At 41.5% G+C, this 27,225-nt stretch overlaps 2 protein-coding genes across 2 annotated transcripts; one reads left to right on the top strand and one right to left on the bottom strand.

Annotated features, from left to right (window-relative positions):
- Positions 1 to 344: 344 nt before the first annotated feature.
- On the top strand, positions 345 to 8,689 carry fgf19 (fibroblast growth factor 19). The gene is made up of 3 exons (XM_004066803.5): positions 345 to 658; positions 751 to 854; positions 6,506 to 8,689. Exons 1-3 carry the CDS (start codon positions 451 to 453, stop codon positions 6,818 to 6,820), a joined length of 627 nt encoding a protein of 208 aa, XP_004066851.1. The 5' UTR covers positions 345 to 450; the 3' UTR covers positions 6,821 to 8,689.
- Positions 8,690 to 15,151: 6,462 nt separating this feature from the next.
- zgc:153993 (apoptosis regulator BAX) lies at positions 15,152 to 24,947 on the bottom strand. Its single transcript, XM_004066802.5, has 6 exons — positions 24,610 to 24,947; positions 20,542 to 20,590; positions 19,346 to 19,507; positions 18,073 to 18,205; positions 17,601 to 17,705; positions 15,152 to 17,296 (listed from the first exon to the last, which is right to left on the bottom strand). The coding sequence occupies exons 1-6, from the start codon at positions 24,941 to 24,943 to the stop codon at positions 17,198 to 17,200; spliced, it is 882 nt and encodes a 293-aa protein (XP_004066850.4). The 5' UTR covers positions 24,944 to 24,947; the 3' UTR covers positions 15,152 to 17,197.
- Between the last annotated feature and the right edge of the window lie 2,278 nt (positions 24,948 to 27,225).

Here is a 27,225-nt window from a genome sequence, read left to right as displayed (position 1 = left end):
AGTTTTATTCCCAAAGTTTTAAGTTATGGAGATCTTTGTTTAATGTATCTGAATGGAGCCTTATGCCAAACTAAAAGAAAATAATATGGAAAATCAAGCTTTCTCTACTGCATGAGTTGTTTGACTGAAATGCAATTGTTTTCTTTTCTTTGATCAATGCTCAATCTGATTATGGATCAAAAAGCTAGAAACGGTCACTTTCTTATTCTATTGATTTGCGGCCATGAGTGACGAGGGCATTGGCTCCTTGCAGGGCTCACGGGGGCCAACAGAGAGCTGGGATCCAGTTGGATGACGTGCAGGGGTGTGTTGCGGTCTGCTTCTGAGAATTGGCTGTGGGAAACAGGGTTATCTGCAGCTGATAAGGACTGCATTTAAAAGGTCGTGTTTGGATGAAACTTGGCTTGCCTCATTGCAGCTGCAGGAAGAGACACGTGACTTTGAAGAACCATGCTGCTCATTGTGGTCACCATTTCCACAATGGTGTTTTCTGACTCTGGAGTTTCCAGCATGCCGCTCTCTGATCATGGACCCCACATCACTCACAGCTGGAGCCAAGTGGTCCGCCTCCGGCACCTGTACGCGGTCAAGCCTGGACAACATGTCCAGATCAGAGAGGATGGACACATCCACGGCTCAGCAGAACAAACTCTGAACAGTAAGTCCTGCGTTATAAAAGTTTCCACAATCTGACATACATATGGCTGCTGCCTTCTTCTGGATTCTAAATGATGACTGCTCAAACCACAGGCCTGCTGGAGATCCGTCCGGTTGCTCCGGGACGGGTGGTCTTCAGAGGAGTAGCCACCTCAAGGTTTCTGTGCATGGAGAGCGACGGCAGACTCTTCTCCTCAGTAAGTACTACCATGAGAAAAATAGCAGATTTTTCTACAGTCCGTCTTTCTGTGACAAAACAAAGCATGCAGACAAATCAATGAGAAGCAATCACAAAAGACAAAAACTTACGAAAAACAAAATATGCAGAACGATTCTTAGATGACAATAAAAAAAGCACAAAAACCAACCAAACTGAACGGAAAACTGCAGTAGTTTTTAAAGGTTTTTAAAGGTTTTACAAAATGTTCAAACAGATCACAATAAAAGTCTTACGTTCTGAATTCATTAGAATTCCAGATCTGCTGGCAAGCAGTCACCAAGCTTCACTTTGGCCTGTTTTGTGATCAAATAATTTCACAGTTTTCTCAAGTGGCTTGTGGTGAGGTCCATGGCTGGTAAAACACGTTTTCCATTTACAGGGACAAAGAGTAAAACATTTTTATGAACAGCAAAAAGAATAATTAAACTAAACAAAAAACAGAACAAACTATCTTTTACATGAGTTAGAAAATATATGCAGATGTTGCCATTAGAAATCCATTTTTCTGCATAAATAGACATACATACATTTATACAGTTAACACACAAGATGCATTGAATCTGTTAAATATTGTATATTGCAGAAAAGGAGGGAGAAGAAACAATTTCATATATAGTCCCACACCCAAAATGTTTTACTTAAATTATTTAAATAACTTCCATAGCAAGAGATCTATATTATTTTTGACAATGTATGAATCCAAGCACAGATCATTTAATATAGTCATAAATAATAATATCAAGTTACAAAAAAAATAGTAGTAATTGATTAGTATCAGAGAATATTACACAAAATAGCATGATTGGAATACAGACCAAAAATTTACATACATACATACATACATACATACATACATACATACATACATACATACATACATACATACATACATACATACATACATACATACATACATACATACATACATACATACATATGCTTTCAAAACTTAAAAGAATATGAAAACCAAAATAATGTAAAATAGGATAGGATTTAGGAGAAAAATGTACTTTTAAATAATTACTGGGTTTTGCTTTCATGTTTTGTATGCAAGGTCAATCTTCCTCCACCACAACAACTTTTAAAATGAATTAGAAGTCCTCACCATTTTCTCTTAGTTTTATGTCTCTCAGCTGCAGGGAGAGCTTTGTCCTGGATCAGTCCTTTATTCAATATCATTCTATACAATTAAAAGGAGGATCTGAAGAAGACCTACTGAATACCTTTAAATAAATTGTGTATGATTGCTGAAAGCTATTCTTAATTTTTGTAAACTGCTGGCACTATAGGGCTACAACAATCTCAAAGCAACATCACCAATTTCAGCATCTTGTGGGATTTAGAACGGAAAAGTCCTGAGCAGAGGGGGTAGACAGCAAAAATATTATTTTAGCACATAAAGAATTTTGACTTTTAATCATCATTTTATCTTTCTGCCATTCATAAAAAAATATTTTGTACACTAAAACCTTTAACCCCTAGAGTGCCAGAAATGGGCGACCTTTCAGGCAGATGACTCAGCAGTGTTTTACTCGGTTACTCCCCTAGGGCGGTTCAGTTAATCAACTCACCTGTTCAGCGTCCTATTTAAGTCCAGGTGTGCAGTTGTTCGTTCTCTTTCTTTACTGCAAGCGCTGCGTTCCTCGCCCCACCCTCCTCCCCGGCTTCCACCTGTGAGCTCTGTTAGGGGTAGTTATTACCCAAAAGTTTTCTGGAAATCTTATCTCATGGAAATGTACAGAGCCTTATGCATAAAGAAAAGAATGTGAAAATAATTTTTTACTGTATGAGTTGTCTGACTGAAATTATAAACAATGTATTTAGTACTTAGTGAATGAAGGTAAACTAGAAAGATGCCAATATCACATGAAAGCATTTCCGTTACAGCTTCAAGTTAATCACCTTGAGACGGTGTGAGGATCACTTCATGGTCAATTATTTTGAAGTTGTATCATTTTAAACACAAGTGGCACGTTGCATTGCATTTTTTTTGGGAAACCAGTAAATAATTGATCTAAATGCACAACAACATTGTGTTAGAAGTTCTTTACAAATATCAAAACCGATAAGATTAGGATCATTTAAAAGATGATATTGGGAACTGAAATAGTATTTTAAGAAAAATGCAATATGCAAGTCAACTGCATCATTGCAAAGTAGGCTGAGTTAAATCAAACACCTTAAAAGGTTCCCAAAAGAGGGCTGCACAGCGGCACAGGGGTTGGTGCTCTCCTCTCACTCCAAGAAAGCACTGGTTTGAATCCCAGCTGGCTTCTTTCTGTGTGGAGTTTGCATGTTCTCCCCGTTTATGCGTGGGTTGTTCTCCGGGGACTAGGGTTGTGCCGATGGACGATACCATCGTCCATCATGATGGGTGACTGACATCACGATGGTGTCTCTCCATCGTGATGCCACGCCCCCGCCACGCTGCGACTCGACACCATAAGACGCGGTTACATGTGCAAAATATCTTGATAAGGATTATTGGTCGGATTAGAATCCAACCGTGTAGATGGGCCCAGAAAAACTTTTTCAGATTATAAAAAACATTCACATGGGTCACACTTTCGGCGGAATAAATCATTCGCACATGGGCAGTAGTGTTTTTAAAAAACGGAAGAGAAACTTAGTTCCGCCGAGCGGCTACATACATAGATACGTCAGCTCAGTATTATACAAGATGATCTCCTAAACGGGCTTTTATTAATGTTATGGTTATTATGAAGCGCCTGTTCGCTCATCATTTTAATTTTAATCCGTGTGGTCAGTGCTTTTTCTGTTGAAAAACGGAGCCGGAAGCCAAGATTAGCAGTATGCTAAGACGGGCTAACAACATTAGCATGAACATAAATCCATGCGTGAAACGCTACAATCTGCATCTTGGCTGCACGTAAACATGTGGGAATAACATCAGCCTTTATTTTGTCGGGACACGACTGGAAACACAAATCCACGTTATTGTTTGAATGGTTTCTAAGGACTGAGCTAAATTTAACTCTGCTAAATTCCGGTTGCTCGTTCGGGTATAGCGAACGGATCACAGTCCCAAGTCTCCCACACGTAACAAAGCATCCTTACTTCCCCTAAAACACAAAACTGTAAGTCCGTCTGCTCTGCTAGAGACACGGTCGCTCGCTCCACCGGTCCATCAAGTGCAGGACAGGACCACTTCTTTTCTATTTAGTTTATTTTATTTTTTTAAAGTCACTTCCCTCAGTTTAGACTGGATCATCGCGGATGAGTCATTATTTGGTAAATAAAATAAATAAAGTAATAAAGTAAAATAACGAATAGCAATTATAAAAGAACGAAAAATTAAAAATAGCCCCCCCCCTCCGACGATATCATCGTCCATCCCGATGGTTGACTGCAAACATCGTCAACTGCCAATTTAGGGGACATCGCCCAACCCCACCGGGGACGCTGATTTCCCCCAACAGCTCAAAAACATGCTTCATGGGTTCAGTGGTGACAATAAATTGTCCCTACAAGCTGACAACCTGTTGAAAGTGTACCGTGGCTTTGTCCAGCGGTGGCTGGGTTGGCTCCAGCAACCTCAGGAGACGTGACCCTGAAAGGGGTTCAACGGGTTCACAAGATGGATCGTTCCAAAAGAAAGAGGAAACAGAGATTTTGTCTCTATGACCATTCAAGAGATACAATCAAACAGCCAAAGTGGGAACGTCCTCTATAAGTCTCAAGGTGGCGCTGGGAAGGCAGTTTTGTTAATGTTATTCAAGACTACAACACCAAACCACACATCACAGTTTGTCATAGTTTCAGAGATATTTAACAAAAGGTAATGGAACCTGTTGGAGCACCTACTGGCCAATTGAACGAGCTTTGATGTAGATTGTGAAGATTAGTAGTCACTAACTGACATAACATTAGCTTTAGTGTCTTTTGAGATATAGATCCTCAAAGTATTAATTTCTTCTGAGAAACACAATTTATACAAATATTACCAAAGTTAAAGCACATTTTTTCCCGTGGAGCTTTCGAGACTACAGGTGGTTGCACCCAAAACAGAAAGAATGTTGTTAACATCCTCTGACTTTGTTCTAAAATTAGACTCATGAGTCCCCCTGCCTATGATACAGACAATCCCAACAACCACTTGACTCAGAAAGGCCCCCTGAAGGGGCAGCAGAGACTCTCTGAGTCAGTTTCTCTGCTGGGTTTTTTTTTTCAATGATTTCAAGAAATCCTTTCCTACACATTGATAACTTTAGATAGGTTTATCATGATCTTTCTATGCATGTGATCACTATATTGGCGGTGTGCTTTGAAACAGAAACCCTATTTTCCATGCAGTAAACCGTTTTATAAAGGCTGATCCGCCAATCTTAGATTGAGAGGTGTGCAAATCCTCAAAGGCTTTTCTTTAAAGTCATAAAATATTCAAAATCACATGAACCATAACACATCAGTAGACAAAAAATTGATTTTTTTTATGTTATTGGTCAATAGTTTTAATAATCAAATGTTAAAGAAAAAAAACATTTGGGACAATCAATTTTCATTGCTAAAAAAGCCCAACATGTGTAATTACTTACTGCTAGTGTTTGTCCACCAAGGCCGGATATAGTCATGGGCATGGGGGGGCCGTGCCCCCTTAGATGCCATGACCTAACCCCTCTAAAATATGACGGCCTGCAGAAGTCCACAATTAACTAAAGAACAGAAATGACCAAAAAACGCTACCACAAAAATGCAAAAACAAACAAAACAGAACTGTCATGAAGTGTAGGGCACTTCACGTTCCAGCAGCACCTATCCAAGCTTCCACAGGTACCTGAAGCTGCTCAAAGGACCCTGAATTTATAGGCCTGGCCTGAACCTGGATGTACTTCATCATTTATCCCAACAAAAACTATTTTAGCAATTGTTTCCATTCCTATCAGTCTTTTTTTGTGTCTGGGTCTTAACTACTGCTGTCACTGCTAAACACAAACATGTAAGGCTGACTGTATGTTTACCTGCAGGAGAAGAAACAGAAAACCCACTCATTTGAGTTTTCTTTGTCTTCATGACATTTAGCTGCCGTCATCAGAAAAACAGAAAACACTGCTCGCCAGTGAACCATTCAAACAGTTAACCGAACTTTGTCCAGGATGTTGCAGGGTAGGATGTGTTTGCAAAGCAAAAAAACTGAATGAAAAGACCCAGCAACAACAACCTTGGCCTCTAACTGCCTACTTCTTGCCAAAGTCAATAATCCTCAAAGATATGGAACATTATTCATGTTTTTCTTCTTCTTCTTTACAGAATAATCTGATCGTACATTTTAGCAGACGAATGACTGTAAGGGTCTGAACCACGCACAAAAACAGGACTAATAACATTAACAACTAAAACAGTAGGGATCTTTGGGTTTTTAAAAATGCTGATTATGCAGTGCAGATAAATTTAGGAAGCGTGCCTGAAGCACCAGACCTCAAGTGCATTAAAGAAAAGGCTTCATTCATAGAGAATAAACAAGTACAAAGACAAAACACCCCAAAACACAGGAGTTCAAACACTTTAAAACAGACAATTAGCATAACCATCATCATTTCTTTAAGACTTTCATCAGATGAATACTCTGTGAAATGGAGTTGTGATGTGAATATGCCTGATCTTTTTCAGCACACATTTGACAAGGACAACTGCGTCTTCAGAGAGCAGATCTTGGCAGACGGCTACAACATCTACATTTCAGATCAGCATGGAACCCTGCTTAGTTTGGGAAACCACCGGCAAAGGCAGCAGGGTTTAGACCGGGATGTTCCAGCCCTGGCTCAGTTCCTCCCCAGGATCAGCACCCTGCAGCAGGGCGTGTACCCAGTGCCAGACCCCCCCCACCAGATGAGAACAATGCAAACAGAGAAGACTCTAGATGCCACGGACACATTTGGGCAACTCTCTAAAATCATTCACAGTCCCAGCTTCAACAAAAGATGAGGCAGGACCTCTCCGACGGCTGTCAAGAGTGGTGCCTTGGGGTGAACATGCACCCCTCCCTGGCCAACCAGGGTCCAACTCAAGTTGTGGTTAACCAGCAGGAACTGCAACTTTCCAGTTAAACACGAATGACTGCAAGTGCAGTGTTCTGCAGAGAGGAGGTAGACACCTGGAAACAAAGCGTTACGGTGAATCAGGTCCTTCTCTCCTGAAAAACAAAAACACTCTGCACCCTTGAGAGAAGGTAATCCCACTGGACAGAATGGTAATCCCACTGTACAGAATGGTAATCCCACTGGACAGAATGGTAATCCCACTGTACACAATGGCAATCCCACTGTACAGAATGGTAATCCCACTGTACACAATGGTAATCCCACTGTACACAATGGTAATCCCACTGTACAGAATGGTAATCCCACTGTACAGAATGGTAATCCCACTGTACAGAATGGTAATCCCACTGTACAGAATGGTAATCCCACTGTACAAAATCGTAATCTCACTGTACAGAATGGTAATCCCACTGTACACAATGGTAATCCCACTGTACACAATGGTAATCCCACTGTACAGAATGGTAATCCCACTGTACAGAATGGTAATCCCACTGTACAGATTGGTAATCCCACTGTACAGATTGGTAATACCACTGTACAAAATAGTAATCTCACTGTACAGAATGGTAATCCCACTGTACAGAATGGTAATCCCACTGTACATATTGGTAATCCCACTGTACAGAATGGTAATCCCACTGTACAGAATGGTAATACCACTGTACACAATAGTAATCTCACTGTACAGAATGGTAATCCCACTGTACAGAATGGTAATCCTACTGTACAGAATGATAATTTCACTGTACAGAATGGTAATCCCACTGTACAGAATGATAATCTCACTGTACAGAATGGTAATCCCACTGTACAGAATGGTAATCCCACTGTACAGAATAATAATCCCACTGTACAGAATGGTAATCCCACTGTACAGAATGGCAATCCCACTGTACAGAATGGTAATCCCACTGTACAGAATGGTAATCCCACTGTACAGGTTGACGGTCGGTGGTTCTACTCTAAAGTCTCTGTGTGGACATGGTTCTGTGTCTGTCTCAACGAAACTCATCAGGCAAAACATCTTACTAAATAATTGCAGATTTTTGTTGAAATTAGTTTGGATCACAAATGTCTTTGGAATTAATACAGGTGCCGAAAGCATTTATAGTGGTAGAACTCTTCATTTCTGTCTTTAGGACACAGGCAAAAAAAGGAAGTTTTTTTTAAGTATTAAACGAGTAACTGTGTTAGACCAGACTCCTGGTAGGGATTCCAAGGAATCACTCAGAAGATTTATGTTGAAATCCTGAATGAACTGGAACAAAACGATTGTCGTCTGTGCTGTGAGATCATTGGACAGACATGTTGTAATCCAAGCTGCTTCTGCACACTCTGTGTTGTCCTTAAGAATTTTTTTTAATCAAGTTCTTCTGATGATGCACAGTTCTTTGTTTTATGTTTTCTAGTCTAAAAATTGGATTTCATTTCTGCTCGAGAAGCACCACAAAGGCCTGATAATAACATGTGTTTGTGATGCAAGCCCCTCTACTTTCCAAAGATGACTACGACATTCTTTTTCATCCTTGCACTAAAAAGACAGATGCAATATTGATAAAATCAATGCGACATTTTCATGTGTTAATCGATTTGAAAATTTAAAAAAAACAAAACATAAAAGTATAGAATGTTAAACTGAATATCACAATTAAAATCAAATTCTTAACTTTTTGTGGTTGTATATTGTGCTGTGTTCTGTTATTTATCTGTTTTTTTATTCAATAAAATGTTCATCAACTGAAATGATAAATTTGGATGTTTTTACTGGATTTTATGTTCAGACTGAAACAGTTCTGAATTTAACCAGATCTGATCTGGTGGGGTTTCAAAAACTGATTTTAAAATCAGAAACTGATTTTAAAATCCCACTTTATAGTTTTTGTATTTAGGGAGTAGGGTGGGAATTCAGACATAGCCATGGGAGATAACTGAAGAGTCAGTTGGTCAATCACTTCTGTGATGAAGGTTGAACGTTTGGAAAACGTTTATTGGAGGAGAGAGGAAGAGATGCACAAGCAGGAAATCCAGGAAAAACTCAAGTTTCAGAGACACAAACAGAAATCCATCCAAAGTCCAGGGAACCTTCACTCCGGGATCCAGGGAACCTTCACTCTGTAGAGTCTCAGGAACAGGAGACTCTCTGGCACTGAGCAGCAAAGCAGAACCTGCTAGAACCCTTGTGCTATCTTAGATGACCCCCCCCCCCCTTACATTGACGTGTTCTCCCTACCATGACAAAGGTGGATGAAGGTGGAAAGTGTAATCCATGGACACCAGTGAAGATCACAAATCATTGAAGAAAAAAGGTTCAGAGCACTGTCTAGTGGGTCTAGATGACCCAACTCCCAATGTTAAAGTGCCTAGGATAACACAAGGGTTAAAGACTGCAACACAGGTCAGATGAAGCACTTCACTTATCTGGCAAAGCTGTCTACTGGCAGGGGAAGGGGTGTGTTATGACAGATTTGGTAGCTGTTGCTTAGAAACTCTGAGCTTCAGCCTCTCTCTAGGTTTTCTATAGGCCTGAGGTCCAGAGACTGGCTGGACCCTGATATGCTTTTTCTTCAGATATTCCTTGGTTGCCTTGTATGTTTTGGGTCATGATCCATGGCTCTGCCCATCCACACCATGAAGTAGCCCTGTGCAGAAAATCACCCCAAGCCATGATGTTTCCACCTCCATGCTTGACAGTGGGGGTGGTGTTCTCGGGCTTAAAGGCAGTAGTTCTCTTCCTCCTAGCACAGCGGGTTAAGTGGATTCCAGAGAGCTCCATGTTGGTCTGATCTGACCACAGCTCCTTCTCCCAATCGCTCTTTAAGGCCGGCTTTACACTGCAGGTCTTGATGCTCATATCCGATTTTCTGACTATATCCGATTTTTTTGACGACCCGCTTACATAATCTTTTAAAAGTGACCCGTATCTGATTTTTGCATTTACACTATACAATGCTGAAACTATCAAACATAGACGTTCTGAGGACTACGTAGCAGTATTTCCGCCTTCCGCGGACCTCTTTCGGACTGTTGTGACTGCGGTTGTCATGGAGGCAACGCAGCGACGAAGGAGGCGTTGCCTTGGGATCTCCTGAGATGATGCGCGGGGGAGGAAAAGGGAGGGCTGGTCGGCCGTCTTATGTGCTTTCTCTGAGTTTTGAATGAGGAAGTGTTTGCAGACGTGCTGTACTAACAGTTTGATCCAAGTGTTGAACCTTTCCTGCTCGATGACTTCTCTTTTCCGACCGTGGTCAGCATGGCCGGCCCTCCCTATACGCGAATTACGCAGCCGCGTAGGGCCCCCATCATCACCAGGGCCCCGAAGTGGCGAAAAAAATGAAATAAAGAAAGACCCAAATCTGGTAACCCATTTCATAGAACTTCCGTACCAACGTGCGCTCTGAATGTTGTGCAAAAGAAACTTGCCTGCACTTTTGTGATCCCCCCTTCAACACACCTGAACCAATCTGGCAACCCAAATAAGGACGTCACGTCCGTCTTAGCAACGATTGGTCAACATCATTCCATCTGAGCCATACACAGTGTGCATTTACGTGCGCATTTTTGTTTCAATAAAGTTGGGAAAAAGAAAAAAAAACTAGCACATTTTATCACACCGATCAAAAACGACAAGAGAACTTCATGCCAAAGATACTTTATCCATCATTAGGAGCTGAAAAAAGATTAACTTTAACATCAATCACAAGGAAAGTTTGGAGTATGTTGGAGCCGTATTTCAGTGCAGCTGCGCAATTTACGTCAAATAATCGATCCGAGGTGAAGATTGCATAAACAATCCCGTTTGTCGTCATTTCCAATGGAAAACTCGAAAATAATTCTGATATACAAGTTTCCAAGATCATGAGGTCGGACATGACCTTCCAAAACGGCTAATAGCAGAGAAAAGTAATGATTATGGTATGGTGGCTGAAAAATGTTTTAACTCATGTTATAATCGTATTGGTTAATTGTTTTGCTAACACATATAGTGCGTTCTGCATTTTCCGGTGTGGGTACCGGATGTTCTCGGGTTGCCGTATGTTCTCATGGTCCTTCGGGGTCCTTCGACCAATGATGACGTCACACTATTTGATTGGCTGTAAGTTGCCACGACCAATGAGTTAACGTCGCTAAGTTTTTTTTTTTAAACTTTATTGACAATTGCGGTATCATACATTAACAATGACATTAACGTTAACAACGAACAATAACAATGTAATCAATATTGCCTCGAAGATCAGTCACCATTGCCAAACATAACATATTAACATAGAAAATAAAGAACAGAGGGGGAAAAAAGAAACAATGAACATAACACACAAATAAATAAAAACATAAGTAAAATAAAATAAAAGAACATAGAAAAAATCTAAATAGTCTAATACTAGTTAAGTTAGGGGTACTCGTGAAGTTTGTATTTCTGAACAAAACTAAGTATATTTCAAGCCATTCTTCTTTTTCATATAATGAAGTGATTGAAAGTAAAAACAGAGCTCTTTATTAAATGTTATAAAAAGTGGTTTGGTCTTCAAAACTTGACCTCACCAAGATGGCGGTGCTCTCCTCGTAATGTCTCCTCTAGTGATATAACTCATTGGAAGGACCCCGAAGGACCCGAGAACATCCGGCAACCCGAGAACATCCGGTACCCACACCGGTTTATGTCATTAAAAAACTGCTGTTTATTATAGCAGGTCAGGTAGTCTGACTTACTTTTTCAACATTGAACGTGTCTTAAAATCTTGCATTGGCATTAAATATGGAGAATCAAAACTGCCAAATACATAGGAAATAAATGTTCTCATTTATAAATGATAAACAAAATAAATGTACTTATTTTTAAATTATGAACGTACAAAATAATAGATAAAGAAGTGTATAAATGCTTATATTTCCATTTATACTCAAATTACTGTTCACATTTATTATTTATAAATGGGTACATTTATTTCTTACTTGTATTTTGCAGTTTTGGTTCTACATAACGGTGATGTTTTGCACAGTTCCGTCTCAGCCGACAGTTTCTTCTGCTCTCAAAAAGTATTGGAGGTGGTGCAGCGTCCACATCCCAAGATGTTCCTGACTTCACTGAAGATTTCATCTCAGGTAATTTTAATAGCATGTAAAGTAATTTAAAAAACAGTGTCTGCATAAACCCTTATGTTCATAAACAGCAGCTGAAGAGTATGGAGTCCCAAGTTCTTCATAATTAAATTAATAAATATCACCTCATGCAAATAATCAAACAATAAATCTCTCATGAATATATAAAAAGATAATGAAATTGTGAAAAACCTGCACACAGATTTAAAATGAGCCAATATTGATATTCTGCTATAGATATTTTATTGGCTTTATCAGTGATTATTCTATAATAATAATTCTTGTTTTTTAGCTGCAGAAGAAACTGCTGTCCCCACATCTACTGTTGAAAGGGGAACATTTTACTGTTTTATTTTTCACTGTTTGCTTTTATTGAAGTTCTGTATCTTATGTTCCAGAGGCTCCAAAATAGGCGTGTATGGAATAGGAGCAGACTGGATCCAAAATTCCACCTACCGGTACCTCAAATCCAGTTGGTCCAGCTGAATGGCCAACCACACTCTCTGATCCAGAAAGAATGGATTTGGTGCAAAGAGGTCCTTTTCAGACTGAGAAAGACTCTGACTTTCCAAAATCCCCTCATTGAGCTGTTGTGTTCTTTATGTTGGATTGTTTTATCGTTATTTGATTTTCTAATAAGTTGCTGTTTTAAATAAGTTGGAGTTTTGTGAATGTCATTTGTTGAGTGCCTAATGTTACATTAAAAAAAATATATTTATATGCATTTGTCATATTTATTTCTTTGCATTTAAAATTTGTGTGCACCACTAAATGTGCATCCAACATGCAGACAACATACTGTATTCAATTCTTCGGCAACAACAATAATTCACAAATGTATTAATGGAGAGATTTTATATTATTATTATCATCTATATTACAACAACAGTTGTGTTTTTTGGTGCTGCTCATCAGTTAGAGGGCCCACAAATAAAATTTCGCTTAGGGCCCCCAGAAGACCAGGGCCGGCCCTGGTGGTCAGAAACGCACAGGAGATTTCCTCGGGGTTCACTTTTCCGTTCTGAACCCTCAGCCTCCAGAGTGGGTTAAGAAAGACTCCAAAACTTTTGGGCGAGACACCACATTTTTAATTTACGGCGGTTCTCAGACAGTCCCCCGCTCCGCACTCACACCCCCTCTCTCATTACACACACACGCAAGCACGCGCGCGCTCACACACACGGTCCCCATCATACATGCCCCCCCAAAGAAATAAACTGCTTCTAGCCTGGTCCATAGGAACGGTGTCCCGCTTCATTAGTTACCGTTTGCGTCCGGACCGGACATAACAGCGGTTTCCGACTACGGTCTGAAGCCTGAGGCTGAAAGGTAACACGCTGACAGCAAAATCAGCGCTCAAAAAGCACCTTAACAAGTCATGTGATCTCAGTTGGTGGTGTCCTGAATTGACGTCACTGAGGTACGACTTTACTGGGGAATATCCGATGTGTCTGCTTACATGGCACACGCAGATGCACGTATCCGATTCGTTTCCGATTTATTTCCACATACGAGAGAGGCCTGTATCCGATCTGAGAAAAACGGAATCCATGCGCTTTTGTCCTGCTTACACATTCATCGGTCATATCCGATCTGTGCCGCATGAGAGGAAAAAATCGGAATTGGGTCACTTGAATCTTGCAGTGTAAAGGCGGCCAAAATCATGAAGGTGTTCAAACTTCAGGTCTGCACGTGCGCCTTCTTAAGCAGGGGTATCTCAGAATCAGAATCAGTTTATTGTCGTTAGCACAGCTTTTACACTGACACACAGAAATCACTTTCCAGTACAACCTGAACAAGATCAGACATACAACAAATACACATATACAGTTCAGAGTTGACTGAGGCTGCAGCAATAAATGCGCTGCCTTACTAGGATGGGTGCAGATGGGTTACGAATGGGGAGGGTGGGGGGCATTGGTGACAAAAAAAAGTCATATCTCAACACTGTCTGTTCTAATGTGTTGATACAAGAAAAAAAAACTACACAGTTTAAACACAGAACCACATATTCACACGACAACACAGTACACGAGGAGGGGGCTGCGGACCCTCTGTGATACACTCTGAGCGCAGCTGCAGAGCGCGTCTCAGGCAGTGTTCACAGGGGGGGGGGTGATGCTGAGGTCAAGGGGGGGTGTGAGAAGCAGCATCAGCCTTCAACACAACATCGGCTTTCACACTCTGGAAGCGAATATCTTATTTTGTTGGAGCCAAGGACACCTCGGGGGGGGGGGGGGGGGGTCTGATTAAACGATGTTAGAAGATGTTAAACCATTGCAGTGTAAAGAATCACCCATGCCTTTCTCTGACTGTGGTTCCAGCTGCTTTGAGATCATCAACTAACTCCTGCCGTGTTATTTTAGGCCGATTTCTCACAGATCTCATGATCATTGAAACCCCACCAGGTCAGATCTGGTTTGGACCCCAGACCTAAAGGTGGATCTGGTTTGGACCCCAGACCTAAAGGTGGATTGAGGGTCATGTTCTTGTATTTTGGCCCAATGACACCAACAGTATTCACCATAACCTTCAGCATCTTGCTGATGGCTTTATAGTCCAGTCCGGGTCTACAATCTTCTCCCTAAAATCCACTGAAAGCTCTTTGGTCTTTTCCATGTTGGACAGTTTGATGGTCCGATTCTGTGGACAGGTGTCCTTTCTACAGCTTCCGCATCATAAAGGTCGGCCTGGGAAAATATAACCAGTTCTGTGGTCCATAAAAGAAATTACTTGCAATGATTGCCACAAAAGGCTGTGCGACTAAATTTAAGAAACACCTTTTGATACCAGTCTGTTGAACTCTTTACAGTTATTATTCTGTTGAGGGCTGCATGGTGGAGCAGTGGTTAGCACCTTCCCCCCACAGTGAGAAGGCCCCAGTTCAAATCCAAAATTGGAACTTTCTGTGGGAAGTTTGCATGTTCTCCTCGCTAAACTGTCCCTCGGTGTGAGTGCATGACCCTGCAACAGGCTGGCAACCGTCACCAACAGTAGCCAGGTTGGGCTCCGGCCGCCCCGGGACCACGAAAGGGGTCCAGCGGGTAAAGAAAATGGATGGATGGATTGTTCTGTTGAGCATCAATTCAAAAAGAAACATTTGAATCTTATTGGCTGATTTTAAAAACTGTTTTATTTATTACTTTTGTCAAATTCAAAATAATTATTTTATCAATAAAAGTTTGTATAAAATTACAGAAGAGTAACGATAACCAAGTCCTTGGACAGGAACCTGTTCGCATACAAACACCTGTTCACATTTAAATAGAGATAACTTTATTAAAGAGATTCAGAATTAAAATGAAAAAACAAGCAAAACATGTCTATTCATGATAAAGAAGTCATGAAGTAATTTGTGAAACAAACCAGGATCTCGGCTATAAAATACTCGTTAAACTTTCAGAGATTACTACTGAACACATGTAAATATTAAAAGCCGTCTCCCATGAGCCTCTGGTTCTCCACAAAGGCCCCAATGACAAACTGAAGGCTAAAAACATTGCTGCAAATGCTCACTTTGTAATGACGTCTTGAAAAACAAAAGGACAATAACAGCAGTTGTGGAGTAGTCTTTAAAAACCGAACTATATCCTGGTAAAAAAACAGAAATATCCCTCAGACGGACACTGAAAGCGGAAACTGCTACTGATCTGCATACTCCCCCTCTATACTGATAAATAAAGTGCCAATAATCGTCACAATGATGTGATTTGGTGATAAGGCATTTCCTGGTAAACATCTTAGCTATTAAAGCTCAGAAAGGTCGAGACGAAGCAACAACCCTTTGACTTCACTTTTGCTGAATTCGCCTATTAACTTTGACAGCTTCTCCCTGCAAAGTTAGAATTGTAAAATCTGAATTTAGAGCTGAAAATACTTCTATTCCAAATACAAATGCATTGCTGTACCAGGGCCTGGTGGCCACATTGCTGTCTGTGTTCTGATAGTGATTTTATCAGGGATGATCAACAGATAGTTGCTCTCAGCTCTACAGGAACAGTCACCATCTGTAGAGAACCAACGTCCACGTCTGAGAAGGACATCCCATGCAAAATGCGGCAAGACATTCGTTTCCTAACCGTCCGGAGGCATAAATATGTTAGCATGAATGACATTAGTGTTGAAACTCTGTACGTTAAAGTCCAGAGCAGAGATCACAGCAGAAGACTTCTCCCAACAGAGGATCGTCCTCTTATCTACACATAAAAAGAACCACATTGGACAGAATTTCTTGAACAAATGTGTTGAAATACATTTTGCTGTATGTGACATTTTTTGAATAATCATTTTGGTCAATAAAAAATGAACGCACATTTTCTTTTCATTTAAGTAATAAAGGAAGGGTGTGACGGTGTGGCACCGTCAGATGCCGAGGGGGGGCCACACCAGGTTTTATTGTTTGTGTATTGTTGTATTTTGGTATTTAATGATTGCTACCTGTGGTGCCACCTGGAGGGAATGGAGAGCAACGCTCCGTGGGCGTGGCATCCCATTTAAAGGTGAGCACTGCAGGTGGTGAAAGAGAGGAGTGACAGTGTGTGCTGTGTGCTGCATGGCCCTGCGTGTAGCAACAGTGACGGCAACAGAGGCAGTTCCTCCTCACCTTGGCTCCTCTGCATCCTTTCTCGGCGGGACCCCGCCACAAAGGAATTTAAAAGACACTCTAGTCATACATCACATTTGTAAAATATCTCTACATTTAGCTGCTTAGACTCCTTGTCACTGGCTCACGGTGTTTCCCTTTAAAACTGAGATAAAAGTGGTCCGATCTGGGATAAACCTGAGATAACACCCCCCCCCCAACCCCCCACAAACACTTCAAATAGGATTACAATAACACATTGACAGCAGAATTCTCCTGCCAATGTTTTTAAAGTCAACTCAAGTCTATTTAACTCCAGACCCCTCCCTGACAGAGTTAACTTTCCACTGGGAGCCCCCATGGCAGCTGCAAAACGGCACAAATGGTCTGCTGGTGAATGCGGAGTAAAAATGTCAAGTTTTAGGTCAATTCCACCTTTTTGTTGTAGAAAACCTGAGATGAGAGGTTGACGTTCCTCTTGAGAACGAGACACAGGTTGGGAGAGGATGATCATTAATGTCCTCCATGTGCCCAGAACCAGGGATGGCAGTCCTGGTTCTGAAGTTGGGTCTGATGGTCTCAGCGCGTCTTCCTGTAGTAAACAAAGGCTGCAAGCAATACTATTGACGCTGCAACGGTCAATGTTCTCCAGCGTGAAAAACGTTGGATAACGCCCACCTGAGGAAACACCAGCAGGGTGAGGAGCTGCAGAATTGTAGGACATTTGTCAAATGTGTCAAACTCTGGGTCAAGAGGGCCAGTGTCCTGCTACTTCTTCACAATGTGTGATATCAATTAAAAAATGGAGCATTCATTGACAGTGTGCCTTATAATTTGGTGCACCCTATAGTGCTGAAAACACACAAACCCTAATGGGGTACATGTACGTATGTAACTACAAATGCAGAAGAAGCTGTAAAGGAAAACAGGACAACAGCACTCTGAGACCTGAGCTTCACACCTTTAGCCATGAGTCACTCACCCAACCTCCCTGCTGCACCAGCCAGGGATAGAGCACTTCTTTGATGACTTGCAGTACCCAGCTGATTATCATTCTGATGGTCTCTAGATGGTTGCTGGTCAGTGCCTTTGAAATAGAACAAGAGAATCTGAACTAAACTCTGTGCTACTCAGCTTTCTGCTCAGTCAAACTTACATTTGATTTGACAGAATGGTTTGACACAAACTTTAAATTTGGTGAATTTCAAAATCTAAGTTTCCTTTTTGCTTGTTAATCTTTAAAAAAAAATGAAACCTCCTTCATTCCAGATCATCTTGAGCCCCCCAAGAAATGTCCGCACAAAAGTCTTTACAAGGCAATTATCGCTTCTTAAAATAAAACATTCAGAAAGGCTGATAGTCTGTGGACAAACCTTGAGATAGCATGTGTGCGTTGTCATTTAAGACTTGATACAAGAACCAGGTAAAATGTTGAAATGCCTGCACCCATTTACCTTGTATATGAATTTGTAGGCCAGGTGAAAGAGAGCCACCACTCGACCCCAGTTGATCCCATCAGCAAAGATGCTCCTGGCCACTTCCATGAAGATGTCCTGTGCACCGCTACCAGACGCCTGGTTGATCAATCTGACAAGAAAAACAGACCAAAGATGAGAGAGCTGAAGTGAGTTTGGTTCATGTTCGTTTCAGCTCACATTCAAATTCTGATTTCAGGAACATGTTCTGTGTGTTTCAGGAGATGCATTAGACGAGGTAAGGAAGATGGATGGACAGTTTTATTGTTCATCCATTGTCTGAATCTGCTGAATCCCTTAGAGCAGTGGTCCCCAACCGTTTTAACACCGCGAACCGACCGGTATGACGTCATACAAAGTTTTCACGGACCGGTCTTTAGGCTGTGGCGGACGATTATTAGCAACGCTACGTGAAGTAGGAACAGAGACATGACATGACGAACTCTGAGCTTTTATTTTGACACACATGTCATTGTGCATCACACAGGTGTCATCATCCTCTCCCCTTCCCACACTCATGGTGTAAAAAAGAAGTACTGTCTATTAAATGTAGCTTTCTTTTTTAGAAGTGGAAGGTTCCCCTTCTTTCTCCTGGCTGGACACTTGGCAAAGAAACTTTCCAAAGACGTTTGTTTTTTACTCATTTTGCTAGCTCCTGGGTTTTATTTTAGCGGTATCCTATCACGTGACCGAGACGAGTGCCTTGGCCTGCGTCAAGAGTGACATAGACGGATGGAGCAGAGAATCGGGCGGTTTTTCACAATAAAATATCTTTCAGATTCCGAAATAAATAAAACGAAAGTCATGTAAGTTATTTTATTTTTTCTGTGCGGCCCGGTACCAACTGACCCACGGACGCCCGGGGGTTAGGGACCACTGGTCTAGAGGGTCAAAGGGTTGCTGGAGCCTATCCTGCCACTGTTGGGTGAAGGCGGAGTTCACCCAACAGTAAAAAAAAAAAAAAGGCCTGTCTTTTAAGTGGGGAGACTGTTCCTGAATTCTAATCAAAAAAAGGAGTCAAGTTCATATAAATGTTACCATCTTTCAAACAAGTTAGGTCTTTCGCAGTCAGTAATACAATTAAATCACAGAAAATCATGCAACTGATCGCAATTCTAAATTCTATGAATTGCTCAGTAGTAATTTGAACTGCCGTTCTTTCATTTTTTACTAGAACAGTTTGATGATTCAAGAAAATAGTTTTGGCTGCAGACAGAGGAGTTTTTTTGGAACTAAACACTGAACTACTTACTGCTGTAGCACAGCATTCCTGTTGATGTCATCTGCTATCTTGAGCAGCTGCTCCACCACTTCTTTGATTTGTGGATCTTCTTGTTCGTTTGGACTTCCTCCCAGATCCTCAGACGACACGTATAAATCAGGGTCCTGTAAGTTTATCCTTTCAATCACGTACCTGTGAGAGGTGCAGCGGTTAGCCATCAAAGTCATTACTAATCATATTATAGCTGCTTTTATGTTTCATTATGCATCATCGATGTCATCTTCTTTTCAGGTATATATATTTGCAGCTGAAGATTTGTTTTTTTAAATTAAGATGAAGAGGTTTGGCATCCAATAACATGACATCTACTATGAAATCAACACGTAGTGGCAAGACTTCCTCTACATCCCAAAGTAGGAATGAGAGTCTGGCTGCAGAAAACTTCACTTTGACCCATGAGGGAATCTGAGACACCTGCTGGTATGAGCACCGCCCTGCGGGATGTGGACACGCCCAAACCTGCTCATAGGTCCCCAACCTTTGTCGGGTTTAATGTCAGACTATATTTTCACAGACCGTCTGAGCGGGGCCAAAGGCCGTGTACAATTTTTTATCTCCCAGTTTCTGAAAAGCTCACAATGAAATGCTTCAACAAGAAATTTAGTTTTAAAACATTCTGAAAACATTTAGTACTTTTTTGTTTTTTTGTGGCAGATGACGGTGTATCGAGTGTGTCCGTATTCCTTCACTACTCACTACGTAGTGCACTATATAGTGCGTACGCCATTTTTAAGCGATGTCCAAATCTACAATTCCAAAATCCACAGCCCTAGAAATTTCCCAGATGTCTATGCAAAAAATCATTGTATGTATTTGTAAGGTACGACGGAGTTTTAGGGCCACAAAAAATAAAATAAATGTGCTTTTTAGAAAGAGACCTTCAGCTGTTAGGTTGAACAGGTTGACTAATCTTAGGTTGAACAGGTTGACTAATCTTAGGTTGAACAGGTTGACTAATCTTAGGTTGAACAGGTTGACTAATCTTAGGCTTTCACTCTGGGATTCCCATTTTAAGACCGACCCACATGTGGACCCCTGCTGTGAAAACCAGCAGTGACAGACTGAAGAACTGAGCGGAGCTGTCAGGACTCGAACCGGCGGCAGATCAGAAACAAATGTGGAGTAAGATATTGTGTTTTCAGAGAAGTTCTGACAGAGAGACTTACCCTCTGAGGACCACCGCTCCTTGCTCCAAGATGGGATCATCAAAAACATCTGGAAATTAAAGATCATTGATCAATAACTTGTTCTGTGAATAAGAATATAGTACAGACCAAATGTTTGGACACACGTTGCCATTCTTTTGAATGAGAAGGTGTGTCCAAACTTTTGGTCTGTACTGTATATTACATCTGCACTTTACTTAAGTACTCTAACAGTGATCACAATTTGAAGAAACTGTTACATCTTTTAGCAAAATGCTGTATAGGGGAGGAAAGCCTGGACCTTTTAAGCTAAACCTTTGAAAAAAAAAGATCAACTTCTCCTGATGCCATAAGATGCATAACAAGTCAAAGGTCAGAAAAATACTCAAACATAGCCGGTAACTTGCTGAAGATTTAGGCCAAAACAACAGATGACTGCTGCAGGACCAGGCTGCCTGTGCTGTGTGACGCCACATTAAATATGAACAAAAATCATTTAAGAGTCAAATACAGTTTGGAATCACAACTTTAATTGTTTGTATAACCATGAATTCTTACTTGACAAAATGAGAACTTGAAATTTTGAAACAGAAAAAACTAAAGAGCATAGAAGTCTACATTATGAATATTTAACTGGGAAGAATGACAGGAAGAAATCAGTTTCTTAAGAAGAAAAGCCTCATTTGTTGGTGTGTGTATGTGAGAACTAAGTCATGCAAATTACTTCTGACACTTGTATGTTATGACTCTGTCTTATCAACTCCCCGGCCCAATCTCCCCATCCTAACATCCCACTCTCTTTTTTCCCATCCGGTCCAACAAGGAATGCGTATAAATATATTTTTTATAAATAAAGCTTAGTCTCAAACACAAAATGGGTTTACACAAATATACACCGTTTGTCTAAAGATCCATAAACCTCTATTGTAACAGTAAAATCTGTCCAACACAAGAAGCCTTCAGCTCTGATCTGCTTGCTCAGCTGTTGGACAAGACAAGTTTGAAAAATAAATAAAAAGAAGAAAAGCAGCACCGAAGCAACTTGAACAAGAACCAGGAAGATATACATGAAGCCAAATGGATCAGAACTAAATAAGTCCATCTATTTAAAAACATGGAGGACCTTGTGTGGTTCAAACAAGTGATTTCAACAAGTGGCCTGAACCACAAAGGTATTTTGGATGTTTACAGGTTCCTTCAGTGTGGCTGGGAGAAACTGGGAGGAGCCTCTGCTCCTCCACATTGGGGGGGGGGGGGGGGTGGCTTGGCCATTTCCTTTAGATGCCTCCTTAATTTGTGCCATCTTGTGGGTTCTTCTGACCAGTAAAAGGACTGAGTAACAGCTGTTTATTTCTCTATAGAAGTCTATTGGATTTTGGCATCTAAGAACCAGTGGGTACTTCCTGTTTGGGAGGGGAGAGAGGTTGCTCAGTCCAGTTCTCATATACAGTCACTAGTTAGGTCATGTTGTTTTTCTGAAGCTGTAGTTGTCTAATTTTAACACCAAGTAAACTCCAGAGACGTTTTTCTTTTGAACTGATTTGAAAACAAAACAAAGCTCTGACGTTAAAGAATCGGAATTTCAAGAACCAGTTTCTAGTGCATACCAAAAACGTATCTGGTGCCAGACACAAAGGAATTTTCTTCTGCCTGTAAGGAGAAGTTCCAATATTCCTTCTAAATTGTTATTTAAATTCATTATGTTAAATATCAAACTAAGGAAACAGGCCGGGACAAAGATGATGGTACCTCTAACCCAAAGTCTTTTCAGTCTCTGCAAACTAACAATAATGAGTCGTGAGACGCTTGCATCTGCCGGCGGGTATTTTAGTCTACTCCCCAACAACAAACTGCTCCAATTGTCTCAGGAAGTGATACGTAAAACGCCTCGGAGCAATAACAAAAGTGAAACATATCAGCTCCATCTCTGAAGTGCAGCCGAGAACACGGAAAAATAAATAAATCCGAGCTGAATGATTCTGAACAGGTGAAGTTGACAGTGGTGTCCGTGGTGATCGGACAAGTCAGAGCAGTATCCACGAAACTATAGGAGTGGCTGGAGCAGATCCGTGGAAGAACCTCAAACATCCCCGTCCAGCAAAGTGCCAGAACAGCTAAGATACTGCGCAGGACCCTCACCAGGTGGAGAACTCGTGAAACTAAAAGATGCATCAGGATTAGCATCATCTCACTGAAAGAAATGGATTTACGCAAATGTCAACTTTTTTTTATAGTCCTTTATTTCCTATGTGACTGCGTGTTGCGATGAGCAAACACTTCTGTTAAACTCTCAGCCATCACCCCATCTTATCTGTCAGTGGCGCAGTGGTTGGCGCTCACGCCTCACAGCGAAAAGGCCCTGGTTTGAATCCTGACCAGGTCCTTTCAGAGTGGAGTTTGCATGTTTTCCTTGTGCATGCGTGCGTTTCCTCCCACAGTCCAAAACATGCTTCATATGTTATTTGGTCTCTCAATGACTGTATAAACGAACTGGACCGAGCGAGTGTGATGTCACACAAAGAAAAGAACTTGCTTCTGGTTCCAACGAAATGAAGTCAACTCAGTAGCCATTTTTCCACGAACCAATGTCCTCAGTAAGCTGCGATTGGTCCGTGTCGGTCTGAGTCTACATTTCTAGAAGGCCGCACACCTTCCACTGAAAGCGGCTCAGGAGCATCTGTCAATCAAACACTTTGAATGTTCGACACAAAACCATTTACCTTTATTGAGGCCTCTGATTGGTCAGTTCATAACTTAAAGAACTTCTTTTTAACTTGAATAACTTCTGCTACAGAAAAAAAACATGGAAAAAAGGGATTATTAAGAAGATGTTTCATGACCGAGTAATTTCTCTCTAGACCTCTATTGGATTTTGGCTTCTTGGAGCCACCAGATACTTTCTGTTTGAAGTGTTAGGGATCACTCAGTCCAGTCCTCATTCACAGTCAATGGTCTTTCTAAATTGACCCTCGGTCTGTAGTTGTGTGGCAATGCAGCAAACTGGTGACCTGGCAGGGTGTACCCTACCTTCACCCGACAGTAGTTGGAATGGACTCCAGCAACCCTGTGACCCTGAAAGGTAATCAGTGGGTTCTGAAAATGGACGGATGAAGAGGCTGTGGTTCAGCGGGCAGAACTCAGAGCTGGCATTAAGCAGGTTGTGTGTTTGATCCCCGTGAGGGTACAGCTGTATCAGGAAAGGCTTTCAGGTTTGAAATGACTTTGTTTCATTGAAACTTTGAAACACACTTCAGCCAGAAAAACAGTTCAGGGCCAGTTAATCTCATACTTTTCTTCAGAATGTCACACCAATGTGTGCACTAAAACGTTGTTTTTGTCCTCAGGGTGTTTTTTTTCAAAGATGGAGAAAAGAGAGTGTGTGTGGATGTTTCTGCTGCATGTGCACTCTCAAACGAAAAAAGTTAACCTAAGGCCCCAGAATGACATGATGACCTTTGACCCCTCCTTTGTGGTTCTCTGGTTCAAGCATTTCAAATCTTTGTAATTTCCAAAAGTACAGTATTTGTCAGAAAATTGGTCATTGAAGTCCCACTCATTCTTAAGTCCAACAGCAAAAGAACGCCATGTTCTACACATTGGCACAGCACTGACTGAAATCCACTGAAACCGAAACTGCTGTACGTTACAACCTAAAGAAAAGTAAGTGGACCCTGAGTCCTTGAGCTGCACGCGCTAACGTCGCCATGCTGTCCCGGTGATGACGTCACTGATGTCATGGCTTAGGGCCCTAGACGTGATCGATAATGTTATTGGATCAGCCTCCTGCCCCGCTTTTTAGAGGCAGATTATAGCGGCTTTTCACGGAACATGACGTCATGAATCCTCTTCGAACGTTTCGGCTAAAACGAGCCCCGCCTGTCTGTGCCGTCTTCCGCTTGTGTGGTTCCGAGCCTGGACTGGAATGGAACGGACGGGCGGGAACAGACTCAGACCCTCGTTCGAAACAGAACCAACCGCTGACTTCTAGAGGAAAAACCCGCGAGGAACGTTGAAGTTCCCAGAGTTTCCTGAACTAGTGTGTTCCCTCGAAGGCCGGCATTGGTCTGCGAGCGGAGCCGGTCCACTCACCTTCCCCGCCCTCGGCGCCCCGCGGCTCCGCGCCCTCCGCCCTGTCCTCCCCCCCGCCGTCAGCCATGGACCCAGATGACGGAGAAGTCCGACTTCTGCCTCCAACTTTAGAGTCCGGTTCAGTAAAGCCGCCGTGGAAGACGCGGTGTCCGCGGCTAATGTCGAGCGTTTTTAGTTGAACGCGGAAGTCCCGTGAGGACCAGCGGGGCCGGGCCGGGCCGCGGCGGGGCAGGGCCAGCGGGGCCAGCCTTGATCTGCAGCGTCTCAGACACGCACACCTTAACCGGAAACCGGGCGGCGCGCGCGCCATCCTTTTGATGGAATCATGTTGCATATGTTCAAATGTATCTAATGTTCCCCTCTGTGGTTATAAGTCTGCACATGCAGAGCTGAAGCTGGAGGTATTTTTTTCCTGATTGTGACGTCACCCCTTCTGCTTCTCAAATGACCAGAATTCCTCATCAGAACTTCTCTTCAAGCCTCCGATGGGCAGAACTTACCCGAACCTGCAACAGGTGGGGGACAGTTCACACTTTCACTCTGAGCAGAACAGAAGGAATGCGTTCTATTTACTTACGTTTTTTAATTGTGATTATTATTATTATTATTATCATTATTATAGTGACATCCGGTAAATTGGGCCACCCTTTGGTTAATCGCTTGGGAAGCTGAAGTTTCTGTGTTTAATTTATGGGATAAAATATTATTGATGAAACTCCTCGGCTGTTGAAATATCAACTTTCCCGCATTTTGAGATGTGCCACATTCAGGTAAAATGGTCCCACTGATCAGCAAAAATGAGCCACTAAAGGTGAAACAGTCATGTTTCATAATAAAATCAATTATATTTAAGAGCAACATTACAATTAAAGTCATTAAATTAAAAAAATACAAACAAAGGCCTGACGCTATAACAATAACACAGTAATATAGGCCTAATTACGAACGTGTTCAAAGCTTATAAAAACTAAACCTCAATAATTGAACAACTACGTTACTCTTGGTCAAAAGGTTTTCAAAGACAGTCCTGGCAGATGAAGCCTTTGTCCTCCCAAATTCCGATGTCCTCAGGAATTTTCTCGTGGGACCAGGCATCACAGGGCCCACAGTGAACCCAATCTTCTTTAACCTTTTTGTCCCTGGCGTCACCGTTAAAGGCCTGGCATATCTTACAAGTAAAAACTACTTCCAAGCCCCCCCCCTATAGGCCTCCCATCATCTTTCCTTTTCTCGTGTTTGTGGGAGACTAGGCATTAGCTAATGAGAGCTAGCTTACGATGCACCTCGACACAATATATTAAGAAAGAAAATGTATGGAGGCCTGTAAATATTTGAAAAAACAGCTGCTCGGCCATGGCACCCCATTCCATGAAGCTCTCTGCCTACTGTACTTGGGCTTATCTGAAGGTCACATGAAGTTTGGAGCTTTGTAGCAACTGACTGTGCAGAAAGTCTGTGACCTCTTTGCGTTTCAACATCCGCTTAGCCCTCTCCATCAGTTTACGTGGTCTACTACTTGTCGCTGAGTTGATGTTGTTCCCAAACTCTTCCATTTTGTTCTGATAGAGCTGACAGTTGCAGTTGTGGAATATTTAGGAGCGAGGGAATTTCACCACTGGATTTGTTGCCCAGGTGGTATCCTATGACAGTTCCACGCTGGAATTCGCTAAACTCCTGAGAGCGAGCGGCCCATTCTATCACAAATGTTTGTAAAAACAGTGCATGCACCTGTGCCAGACCAAGTGATTAGAACACCTGATTTTGATCATTTGGATGGGTGAGCCGATACTTTTGAAAATATAGGCTGTGTCCTAATCCCTAACTACTAAAACCTTATATAGTGCGGCACTATATAGTTCTCTACACAGTTCTCTCAATTTTCAAAGCAATTCGGACAACCATGCTCACTGCTTTTCTTTTTCGGGTGTTGTTCATAAGGCGCCTGACACGAAAACAAAGTGGCGCATTACCGCCACCACCTGGTCTGGAGGCGAACTACTTCTATTTAAGGCGGAGAATGACACCTCTTTGTCAAAGTAAAAACATAATAAGTATGAACATTTTACGAAGACTATTTATGAATCTGCTGTGTTCTGATCATGGAAAACGTGGCTGATTTATAAATAATAAAATTACAAACAAATTGGTGTAGATTTAATGTAATTGTTCATAAATGAAACCCCCAAGTTATTAGTCCATGGCAAGTTATTACTCCTTAATGTTAAATTACTCAATATTTATTTATTATAACTGTTTAAAGTGACAATTACAGTTGTATAGAAAACATATGTTTGCTTGTTACTCTATCATAAATCCTTTTAAATTTGATTCTGTCAGGTTAGGTTATATGGACAGAGTTTAAGTGTAACCGGTTGCTTTCTGCGTTGTGCTAGTTAATATTATTTATTATTTATACAGATGATGTAAATGGTGCATATGAGGCTTTTCTGAAATGTTATTTAGATCTTTACAATAGACATTGTCCAGAAGTTCTAAGTAGACCTAAATCTAAAAATAAAAGAAAACCCTGGATAACAAAGGGCCTACAGAATGCTTGTAAAAAGAAAAACAAACTCTATAAGGACTTTTTAAACTTAAGAACAGCAGCAGCTGAAA

Source organism: Oryzias latipes, chromosome 3 (genome assembly GCF_053564925.1).
Source record: "Oryzias latipes strain Hd-rR chromosome 3, Olatipes_Hd-rR_3.1".
Lineage (NCBI taxonomy): Eukaryota > Metazoa > Chordata > Actinopteri > Beloniformes > Adrianichthyidae > Oryzias > Oryzias latipes.
The sequence above is the reverse complement of the archived record's forward strand: the minus strand, read 5'-3'. Positions and strand labels throughout refer to the sequence as shown.

Bases quoted from the DNA above. Each gene is read 5' to 3' on its own strand.
- fgf19 (XM_004066803.5), top strand. From the start codon at position 451: ATGCTGCTCATTGTGGTCACCATTTCCACAATGGTGTTTTCTGACTCT. The intron at 659-750 runs GTAAGTCCTGCG...CTCAAACCACAG, and splicing joins AGCAGAACAAACTCTGAACA to GCCTGCTGGAGATCCGTCCG. The intron at 855-6,505 runs GTAAGTACTACC...GATCTTTTTCAG, and splicing joins ACGGCAGACTCTTCTCCTCA to CACACATTTGACAAGGACAA.
- zgc:153993 (XM_004066802.5), bottom strand. From the start codon at position 24,943: ATGCAACATGATTCCATCAAAAGGATGGCGCGCGCGCCGCCCGGTTTC. The intron at 20,591-24,609 runs GTGAGTGGACCG...TTTAATTTCCAG, and splicing joins GGGCGCCGAGGGCGGGGAAG to ATGTTTTTGATGATCCCATC. The intron at 18,206-19,345 runs GTAAGTAGTTCA...TTTTCTTGTCAG, and splicing joins AGGAATGCTGTGCTACAGCA to ATTGATCAACCAGGCGTCTG.